Source organism: Ranitomeya imitator, chromosome 3, assembly GCF_032444005.1.
Source record: "Ranitomeya imitator isolate aRanImi1 chromosome 3, aRanImi1.pri, whole genome shotgun sequence".
In the NCBI taxonomy this organism is placed as follows: domain Eukaryota; kingdom Metazoa; phylum Chordata; class Amphibia; order Anura; family Dendrobatidae; genus Ranitomeya; species Ranitomeya imitator.
The window spans coordinates 733,937,791-733,949,190 of record NC_091284.1 but is presented as its reverse complement, the minus strand read 5'-3'; the positions used below and the strand labels follow the sequence as shown (position 1 = coordinate 733,949,190).

Below are 11,400 nucleotides of genomic sequence, written 5' to 3'. Positions count from 1 at the left end.
CAGTGGGCAACATAGTTCATTGCTAAAATTGATTTTTTTCATCATGTCTCTTATAGCTATACTAGTTTATAATATTAGAAGATTTCTCAGTGTGTGTTTGACTAATAACACCATTATTATGTCCTGACCTAATCCTCGATCTCTATACCTAGGTATTTAATCACTGATTTGTACATGTATCTATTAAATTCTTTTTTAGTTGTTTTTCAATATTGATTGTAATTTTGAGTCTAAATAAAATTTTGGAAGATTTTGTAGCAGATGTGACTCTGGTTCTCCTTATTACTCATAGCATGATGAGTCGCAAATAGATGGGTACGTTAGAAATGTGAAACTGGTATCTTTGTAAAAAGCCAATAGACATGTTGCACCCCCTATATAATTCATTTCTGCATCTGATCAGTGGGGGTAAAGGTACCGTCACACATAACGATATCGTTAACGATCACGTTATGTGGTCGCTGATCACCCGCTGTCATCGCTGGATCGGCGTGTGTGACGCCGATCCAGCGATGTGTTCACTTGTAACCAGAGTAAATATCGGGTTAATAAGCACAGGGCCGCGCTTAGTAACCCGATATTTACTCTGGTTACCATTGTAAAAGTAAAAAAAAAAAAACACTACATACTCACATTCTGATGTCTGTCACGTCCCCCGGCGTCCACTGTGTCAGCGCCGGCCGTAAAGCAGAGCACAGCGGTGACTGTAATGATCTGGTGGCCTAGGAGTAGCATGAGACGTACTCTGGAGAAGGTGGTACCTGTACTGACCGCAGACCCTGAACTTAGCACCGTAACTAGAAGTAGCCATGGGATGTACCTAACACACCCTAGACAACGCGACACAGCCTAAGAACTAACTTCCCCTAAAGATAGAAACGGGAAAACTATCTTGCCTCAGAGAAAATCCCCAAAGGATAGACAGCCCCCACAAATATTGACTGTGAGAGGAGAGGGAAATGACATACGCAGACTGAAATCAGGATTTAGCAAAGGAGGCTATTCTAGCTAAAAAGAAAGAATAGGACAGAGTCAGTATTAAAACACTAGAAAATATCCACCACAGAAAATACAAATCTCCACATCTGACTAAAGACATGGAGGGTATATCTGCATCTCCAGAGACACAGCTTGGCTGCAAAAAATCCTTCACAGACAAAGCTGGACAAGACAAAACATGAAAATGCACTGAACTATAAGGTCCACAGCATGTGGACAGCAAAAACAAAGCCAGAACTTATCTTTGTTGAAATGAACAGCAAAACAGGAGAGACCAGGTATGGATGTCAATCCTCCAAAAACAATGGACAACTGGCACTGACTAAAGGATCAAGCAAGACTAAATAGCCCAGTCCAAATTGCAATAAGTGGACACACCTGATAAATGCTGCGATCCAAAGACAGCAGCACTACCACTCATAACCACCGGAGGGAGCCCAAGAGCAGAATTCACAACAGGTGACGTCACCGCTGTGCTCTGCTTTACGGCCGGCGCTGACACAGTCAGTGCAGGGAAATTCTCGGCAGCAGCGCGTGCATTAGCAGCGCTCCTGCCGAAAGCAGTTTTAACCCTGTGGATGCCGGGGGACGTGACAGACATCAGAATGTGAGTATGTAGTGGTTTTTTTTTTACTTTTACAATGGTAACCAGGGTAAATATCGGGTTACTAAGCGCGGCCCTGCACTTAGTAACCCGATGTTTACCCTGGTTACCCGGGTGCTGCAGGGGGACTTCGGCATCGTTGAAGACAGTTTCAACGATGCCGAAGTTGTTCCCCTGATTGTTGGTCGCTGGAGAGAGCTGTCTGTGTGACAGCTCCCCAGCGACCATACAACGACTTACCAACGATCACGGCCAGGTCGTATCGCTGGTCGTGATCGTTGGTAAGTCGTTTAGTGTAAAGGTACCTTAAGACTCTACCAATCTCATATTGATGATCTATCCTATGGATAGGTCTTTGTTAAGTCCTGGTCATCTACTAAAGTCATTGTCAACCTCTTTAAAGAGTAATTAAGCTTTTTTTTTTTAAATAATTGCATCCATGATGTAAAGTTACGAAACTTTGGAAATAACTTTATTAGCGATTTGTCGTTATTTATGTTACAATAAATACATGCAAGATTCTTCCAGTCCTCCGTTTTTTCCTATTATATTTACCTGTTGAGTATTTGGTCAGTATTTGACATCAGTATTTGTAAGCCAAAACCAGAAGTGGAACAATCAGAGGAAAAGTATAATAGAAACATATGCACCACTTCTGCATTTATCACCCACTCCTGGTTTGGCTTACAGATACTGATGTAAAATACTGACCAAATACTGAAGGTGTGAACTTAGCCTCAGTAGAACAATGTTAATGAGTTAGGAGACACCGGAGCTGAGCTGTCCTGTTGACTGCCTTCATCTGTACTCTAAATAAGTACATCCTGAAATCAATGCAGCTAAGGTTATACAAATAGTCTGGGGAACAGCAGGAGTATGGCAGCCATGTACATGCTATATGAGGTATGCTAGTAACAGATTCCTGTAATACGGCAGTAATGAGGCCACAGAATACCGATCACCCAGTGTCTGCCGAACCAAACTCAGACCTCTGTGATGATCTACGTTCTGTCCAGTAAACCCAAGGGACATCGAGGTCTTGTGTCCATGATATTTACATTGAGATGCATCGATTAAAGTAATCTAAACTGGCCTAACTTTGTTATAAAAATAATAATATACATATATAGAGTTAGAGATTTATATACCTTCATTAGTGGAGTCCGATTTGAGCAAAACTCTCTTATCACTTACCACAGATAGCAAAACATCAGTTCTATAATGAAATCATCAATGCATTGCTTATACACTGTAAATGCACAATATCAGTAATCATACTTCTTCCTTCACATTCTCAATCCTATTCCTTTAGTGTACATGGATTTAGAAAAGGTTTACTGTACATGGGTTACACATAGGTTCTAAAATATACATCTAAAGGTAGGACTGACATTTGTAAAAAATAGTAATAAAAATATTAATATTCTTACTAGTCTACATAGAGATTGTCTGACACAAGGTGAGATTTTAATACTAGAGGACAGGACCATCCCGACTGTTGTACACCTTGTTGTGGTGGGATGGCTTTTATGATTTTTTGATTAAAAACAGTGTATACTGAGTACACTATGTATTTATATGTACTGTTGACTTACAGCTGGGTATAAGCTCAGTTTGTTTCCATCTTAGACTTTGTCTGTCTATTGGCCACAGTGTGAACATGTTCTTATACGTTGCATGTATACCAACTGATGCTCCGGCTCATTTCTTTGGTTTTGTATTCCTAATAGTCTATTAGACTTTGTACCGATTTATTCAGTGCCGTAAAATGGTGGTACATACAAAGGTTAGACGACGGGTTCACTTTAATACTTAGTCCATTGTATTCATTAAAATGCCACATTTTTTCTTTGTGATCTTACACGTTATCCATGCTCTTGTGAAAAGAACTCAGCTCCACGGAATGTTTGCGGTGTTCTTCTCGCTCTTGTTCATGTTCTGGGTCATATTTTCCTTGAAGAATAGATAATCTATGCAAAGAATTCTTTGTATGTGGGACCAGTAAGTAATTGTAGATCAAAGACCCGAAAATTCCACCACACATGGGACCTACCCAAAAGACCTGGGAGTAAGCACAAATTTGTTAGTTAATGTTAATTGCATTCAGGTTCAGGACACTTGATAGTCAGTTATGCAGCCTGATCATAGTTTCAGATTTTTCTTTTGTGGGAGCGTCTCTCCCAGTAGTATAGGCTGGATGTGAGGAATGTGTATTCAGAGTGTCTTCATTAGCTCATATATCAACACAGCTTCTATCCTGCATCATTTCCTCTTCACGTGCTTTCTTCCATTTCAGTAACCTCTGCCTCCCTGAGATACTTTCTACCCTTTCCATGCCATGTTTACCCCATCTTCCTTGCTGTTGTTATCTCTAACGCTGACAGACGGGCGGGGAGAGCAGAGAGCGCTGTAACATTTTTGAAAAAACACTCTCCTAAAAAACTTACCAGTCACTCTGCGGTGGCAAAATAGAACAGTTCTAATGAAGACTTTTTAGAAAGTTGTTTAATTTTCCCTTTAGGAAGAAAATGAAAAATAAACTTCTATCTGAAGGTGTACATAGCCTTTAAAAGAGCATGATTTGGGGATACTGTAGGACACGTCATCCATATGGAGCAAGCGGAGGACGGTGATTGTGGGAAGAGAGGAGGCACAGAAGAAAGCCCAGAGATGCCCATCAGACCACACTGCACCGTATGGGGGTATAATAAAAGTTATGTTTTGTTTTATGCAGAGGGGATTGGGGACTTACATACAGCTTATTAGAATAGTGTAAAACAGGCCGTAAAGGTGGTGGCCGTACTTTATATTGGCAAAACCTGGTGTCAAGTTCAAATTAATTTTTTATTTCTTACATCGAATATGCAGTCTGATCTGCCAGCAGAATGTTGTAGATCAGGAGGAGCGGGACAGATGGATATACAGGTTTGTTGGAAGACATTCAACATAAAATATATTGTATTCACTTTGAAAGTAGCAATCAAGGGAGTGGGTCTAAGTAGTAACTGGCAGCCTTTTCTGTACAGGTTGTGCATGATCAGTATCAATCATTGATTATGACCACCCACTTGACTGTTACAAGCAATCAGGGATTTCAGTGAACAAAACAAAAGTAAGGCCACGTTCACACGTTCAGTATTTGGTCAGTTTTTTAAATCAATATTTGTAAGCAAAAACCTGATATATATGATCCCCTTCCTGGTATATATATCCCAGATCCTGGTATATATGTCCCTTATCCTGGGCACCATCCTGGTATATATATCCCCCATCCTGGTATATATGCACCCCCATCCTGGTATATGTGTCCCTCATCCTGGTATATATGCACCCCCATCCTGGTATATATATCCCCCATCCTGGTATATACAGTATGTCCCCTATCCTGGTATATATGTCCCTTATCCTGTGTCCCATCCTGGTATATGTCCCCCTTCTGCCGCTGTTAATGGATAGAATAAATAAACAATTCTCACCTCCCATCCGCTCCCCCACCATACGGTGTCCTCTTCTGAAGCCCACAGCTGACATCAGTGTGCAGTCACCAAGAGTGCATGATGTCACTGCCATGCGCCCCCAATCACATGCAGATATCAGTTGCTGGCCTCTGATTAGCTGGCAGCAGGTAGTGCCGTTCAAGGAACCGAAAGGTCTCTGTGTCGTGATATGCTTCAGCCGAATGTGCGTCTGAGGATGCACATCCAGTTGAAGTTTGCACTGGCGTCGGCGGATCCCTCACCCACACAGGCCTCTACGACCACGGATGTTACGCTCCTGATGACACGGATCAAAAATGGACATGTATCCATGATTTTTACACTGACATATGGTTCACAAATAAACATGGGCATGTGAACAGCTCCATAGACTAAAATGGATGTTTGTTCTACATTCAAAAAACACAGAGACCTAAGGGCTTATAGTGGCACTTTTTTTCTGTGATACTTGTATTTATTTTATTTTAAACTCTTTCCTCTTTTTACATCCACTCCCGATGTTGGCTCAAAAAAATCCCACCAAAACTGCATGGAACCTTCAAGGTTTTTATATGGATCAAGTCTTGTGTTCACCCCATATGTTCTTACCCAGTGATAATTGTACAATCCCATAATTATTGCAGGACCAAAAGACCTCGCTGGATTCATGGAACAACCAGTGAAATAGATCTGAAACGAAGAAAGAGATGGAACTATGTCAAAACACAGAGATGTAAGTATATAATGTAGTCAGCAAGAACTAAGCAGTAAGTAATTTACTCAAATTGAAAGGAACGTTTCAGAAATTTGTGTCTGTGAAATACAAATGAGCTCTCCTTCAGCAGGAAGAACTGGGGACCAGAGCAGCACTGGAGACTAGTCAGATGCGCAGGTCCCCGGAGGCTTCTCCCCACCCACTACCCTGGACCGTATATAGGCAGAGATCTGGCGATCTAGGGTAGCGGACAGGGAGAAGCACTGGAGAGTAGTCAGATGTGCCAGTCCCCGGAGGCTTCTCCCCACCCACTACCCTGGACCTATATAGGCAGAGATCTGGCGATCTAGGGTGGCGGACGGGGAGAAGCACTGGAGACTAGTCAGATGTGCAGGTCCCCAGAGGCTTCTCCCCACCCACTACCCTGGACCGTATATAGGCAGAGATCTGGCGATCTAGGGTAGTGGACAGGGAGAAGCACTGGAGAGTAGTCAGATGTGCCGGTCCCCGGAGGCTTCTCCCCACCCACTACCCTGGACCGTATATAGGTAGAGATCTGGCGATCTAGGGTAGCGGACAGGGAGAAGCACTGGAGACTAGTCAGATGCGCAGGTCCCCGGAGGCTTCTCCTCACCCACTACCCTGGACCTATATAGGCAGAGATCTGGCGATCTAGGGTAACGGACAGGGAGAAGCACTGGAGACTAGTCAGATGCGCAGGTCCCTGGAGGCTTCTCCCCACCCACTACCCTGGACCGTATATAGGCAGAGATCTGGCGATCTAGGGTAGTGGACAGGGAGAAGCACTGGAGAGTAGTCAGATGTGCAGGTCCCCGGAGGCTTCTCCCCACCCAATACCCTGAACCAATATAGGCAGAGATCTGGCGATCTAGGGTAACGGACAGGGAGAAGCACTGGAGACTAGTCAGATGCGCAGGTCCCCGGAGGCTTCTCCTCACCAATACCCTGGACCGTATATAGGCAGAGATCTGGCGATCTAGGGTAGTGGACAGGGAGAAGCACTGGAGAGTAGTCAGATGTGCCGGTCCCCGGAGGCTTCTCCCCACCCACTACCCTGGACCGTATATAGGTAGAGATCTGGCGATCTAGGGTAGCGGACAGGGAGAAGCACTGGAGACTAGTCAGATGCGCAGGTCCCCGGAGGCTTCTCCCCACCCACTACCCTGGACCTATATAGGCAGAGATCTGGTGATCTAGGGTAACGGACAGGGAGAAGCACTGGAGACTAGTCAGATGCGCAGGTCCCTGGAGGCTTCTCCCCACCCACTACCCTGGACCGTATATAGGCAGAGATCTGGCGATCTAGGGTAGCGGACAGGGAGAAGCACTGGAGACTAGTCTGATGCGCAGGTCCCCGGAGGCTTCTCCTCACCCACTACCCTGGACCATATATAGGCAGAGATCTGGCGATCTAGGGTAGTGGACAGGGAGAAGCACTGGAGAGTAGTCAGATGTGCAGGTCCCCGGAGGCTTCTCCCCACCCACTACCCTGGACCTATATAGGCAGAGATCTGGTGATCTAGGGTAACGGACAGGGAGAAGCACTGGAGACTAGTCAGATGCGTAGGTCCCCGGAGGCTTCTCCTCACCCACTACCCTGGACCGTATATAGGCAGAGATCTGGCGATCTAGGGTAGTGGACAGGGAGAAGCACTGGAGAGTAGTCAGATGTGCCGGTCCCCGGAGGCTTCTCCCCACCCACTACCCTGGACTGTATATAGGCCGAGATCTGGCGATCTAGGGTAGCGGACAGGGAGAAGCAATGGAGACTAGTCAGATGCGCAGGTCCCCGGAGGCTTCTCCCCACCCACTACCCTGGACCTATATAGTCAGAGATCTGGCGATCTAGGGTAGCGGACAGCGAGAAGCACTGGAGAGTAGTCAGACAGTTGGGTCCTCTGAGTATTCTTTATTTTATTTTTCTATTTCACAATACTGTTCCTGAGATATGAGGCTTTTATCTACTGCTAATTTTTATGCTCTTTAACAAGCTCACAGGGTAATTATGCAGAGCAACCTAAGACACGCCCTCAGAAAATCCTGTGAGCCATGCCCCCTTGGTAAAGACTATAAAAATGATGACTAAATATAAAGGCCCAAATCCCTGGAACCATATGTTGTATTAAAAAAAATAATAACGGTAAATTGATTACTCAGAAGCAGGAAGAATAAAATATGAACAAAAACTTTCCACTTTTCTCCTGGTGTGAGGTCCATTTTAACAACAATGGCAGTACCTACTTATTTTCTATCTATCGTCACCATTCTTTGGTTCCCATAAACCCACAGCTATCAATCAAGGAAGAGGTAGGCTGGATAGTCGGAAAACAAGTATATGGGAAGATGCACTGAACCGCTCGGCCACACCAAGGGTGCACTGAGTGACTGTGCTTGGTTTGATCAGTTATTTTGCACTCACAGACTTCCTTTCAATACTCGCTAGAATATTTCTGGTTTTAAAGATGCCTTATAGCCTTTTATAGGGGTTAATAACGAAATCCCACGCAGGTCGGCCGAGTGCTCAAGTGTTTAGAATGGAGTTGGTTTTCCTGCCAGCAGCTTTTGTCCTAGGAGATATATAAGGTATGGGGTGTTTAAATTATCTGTCAGTGGAGACTTGGGGGACCCTCATAAACATTGAAATGAATGGAGTCAACTGACTTTAATATGTCTGGGTGCCTTTAGGATTTCCAGAATATGTAAGTGATAAATGACCATATGGGACCAGTAAATGAATTGAAACATATATACGGTACGTTAGATTGGGGGGCTGTCTGGTGGGCGCAGTCATACTTATGCTCAAATTTAAAGCTGTGCAATTATTTTTGATTACCGGTAATTAATTTCTTACATACCCCAAGTAGATGTCCTAAAGAAACTGAAAGTCCAATGGATAAAGCTGGGGATCCGATGTTGTCTGATCTTCTGCTGTCTGTTGTACCAAAAACACACAAGACGAGCTGCATGGTGATGAACAGCTCCACCGCCACCGCCTGCCCCGCAGTTGTGTCCTCATTGATCTGAAAACACACAGTATAGAAATAAATGTGAATGACTGCCGTACCCCCATCTGCTACGGCTATTCCCCTGAGAAGAAACCCCCTGAATGTACATTACGCTGTATCAGCATGAAGCAGGGGGCATAACGAGCCAGCTAAAATTCCTACAGTGCAGCTCCGCCCACAGAGCACCGAGCGCCTCATTTACATAAGAAATTAAAGAGGGATGGCTCCAAAACTAGCCCATGGATTAAACTAAGTAATGATGCCAAAATGCTAAATCATGTCAATGATCAGGAAAAGGTCCACCTTCATTACTATAGTTCTGCTGTTCTGACTTTACCCTGTGCAATATGGACAAGAATATCCTACTGCTTCCTGGAAACTGTCAGCAAGCTGCTGTTGATGAATCTGTTATAATATCATATACTTAACATGAGTCTTCTTGGTGCTTTCTCACATGATGGTTGACAGTTTTAGTGAAGGTCTTCTTCTTTACTTTATACCCCATGACTGCAATTCTGTACTCATTAAATCCTAATTCAGGCACTACAAATAGGCAACAATCCCGAAACTCTGATGAACCAGCCAGAAACTGTATTGGCCTGTCTGCGGATGTCCATGCAGTGTTTCAGCCATTATTACTGTACATTCCTCTGCTATTTCCATAGTCAGACCCTTGAGAATATACATGCTTAGTTCTCTTCAACCATAATGCTTCGTACTGCTGGAAAAAGTCCCTAAGAGCTGAAACGTTGCCCAGACGTGGGAAGGTACAGTATCTAGCTTGCTCAGTGCACTATGTGAATTACAGTCTATCTTCAGAGTGTATATCGTAAACTGTAGCAAGAGGATACAGAGTCGGGGTCCTGTGCCTCGTGCCGTTTGCTGTAGACATGGCGCTGCTTTATTTTGGATATTCGGTTCAAGTTTTTTTTTTAAAATGTGCTGATTTATGGGCTTTGTTATGGGACATAAGTAATGGTCACATTAGAAATCAGCCATCATAGCTAGCCTTCTTGCTGATGGTTTCTATAAACTGACGGATATATTTGCATTTTAAAATAATATGAAACTAAAAAAAATGTGCACAAATATTAAACAAGAAATTAGATATTAAGAAGACGTATATTTTTATTTGGAGAAAATAAAACAGCATCTGTCAAATTAGCAAAGAGCGAATAACATGTTAATATATAGATGCACTAATATATATTATTATTACTAATTATAATATATATACACACACATCTGCATATAATACTATATATATAGTAAGTAATATATGTATATACTGTATACCAATTAAGATATACATATTTACAGATGATACTATATATACATAGTAACTAATGTATGTAAATATACACATACATATTTATACATATCTGTCTATAAATCTATATATTTATATATAGTAATTAAGATATACATATCTACATAATACTATATATACATAGTAACTAATATATGAACACGTGTGTATATATATATATATTTATACAGTATATATATATATATATATATATACACATATACACAAACATATCTATATATGGTAATTAAGATATACATATATATATTCGTATACAAAGTGTAGATTTAGGAAGTCTATTAATTCCAAATGTAAAGTGTTGTCATACTTTTAAAAATACTTTCATGTGTCATGAGACATGCCAGAAGTTATGATCAGTGGAGGTCCAGGGGTTGACTCCACCATGCCCAGGTGTTGACCTCACCATGCCCTTAAATGAAGCTGAGCATATCTGCTTCTTCATTTTAGAGATTGATGGGGGTCTCAGAACTGGAATCCTCAACCCACCTTCCTGATTAAAACTTCTAAGAATGCCACTATGACATATGTAAAGTTTATTGCTGGTACATTTACATTTTAGATGGTTCCCACGTTGCTACCCATTGTTCACTCACCGCGTTAATGGAAAGATTCCCTCGCACTTTGGCTGGGGTGAACTCGTAGAGTAAACCAGCTCCGGCCACAGCTCCCAACATCTGAGCCAAGATGTAGAACACACATTTCAGGAAGGATATCTGTGATGCCACCAGGAATGCCAGCGTCACTGCAGGATTCAGGTGAGCTCCGCTAACGTGCCCTATTACCTGGACGAGGGTTCCTATTGCCAAACCAAAGGCTAGAGAGATTTGTAGAATACTTGGAGGTGCAGATTGCCATGGTAATGCACAGCCAAGACCAAAGAATACAAATATAAGTGTGCCTAAAAATTCAGCCAGGATAGCCCGTGAGAAGGCCCCTGAGCACACGTTTTTTAACATGGCTTATATGGCTATGCTCCAACTCCCATAGACTCTAGTGTGGATTTCGGTGTTCTGCTAAATGAAGACATGGCCTTCTTGCAGGTATATATCTCTTCAGGGTGGAGGGAGAATTCCACGAGCAGGTGTGGCAATAAGCTATTCATATCAATTAGAAATTTTCCCATACTGGACTAATCAAGTAAATAATTATATGTCTTCATACATTTCTTTAACTCTAAGTTAGAGAAGATGAAAGTAATTGCAGAAAACAGCCAATAAATAGATACTATTTTTCCTGGAAATACTAATGTC

The 11,400-nt window shown here is 42.7% G+C and overlaps 1 protein-coding gene across 1 annotated transcript; it reads right to left on the bottom strand.

The window, feature by feature from the left end:
• Positions 1 to 2,049: 2,049 nt before the first annotated feature.
• On the bottom strand, positions 2,050 to 11,168 carry LOC138672318 (aquaporin-2-like). The gene is made up of 4 exons (XM_069760266.1): positions 10,744 to 11,168; positions 8,671 to 8,835; positions 5,689 to 5,769; positions 2,050 to 3,665 (listed from the first exon to the last, which is right to left on the bottom strand). The coding sequence occupies exons 1-4, from the start codon at positions 11,104 to 11,106 to the stop codon at positions 3,462 to 3,464; spliced, it is 813 nt and encodes a 270-aa protein (XP_069616367.1). The 5' UTR covers positions 11,107 to 11,168; the 3' UTR covers positions 2,050 to 3,461.
• Positions 11,169 to 11,400: the final 232 nt, after the last annotated feature.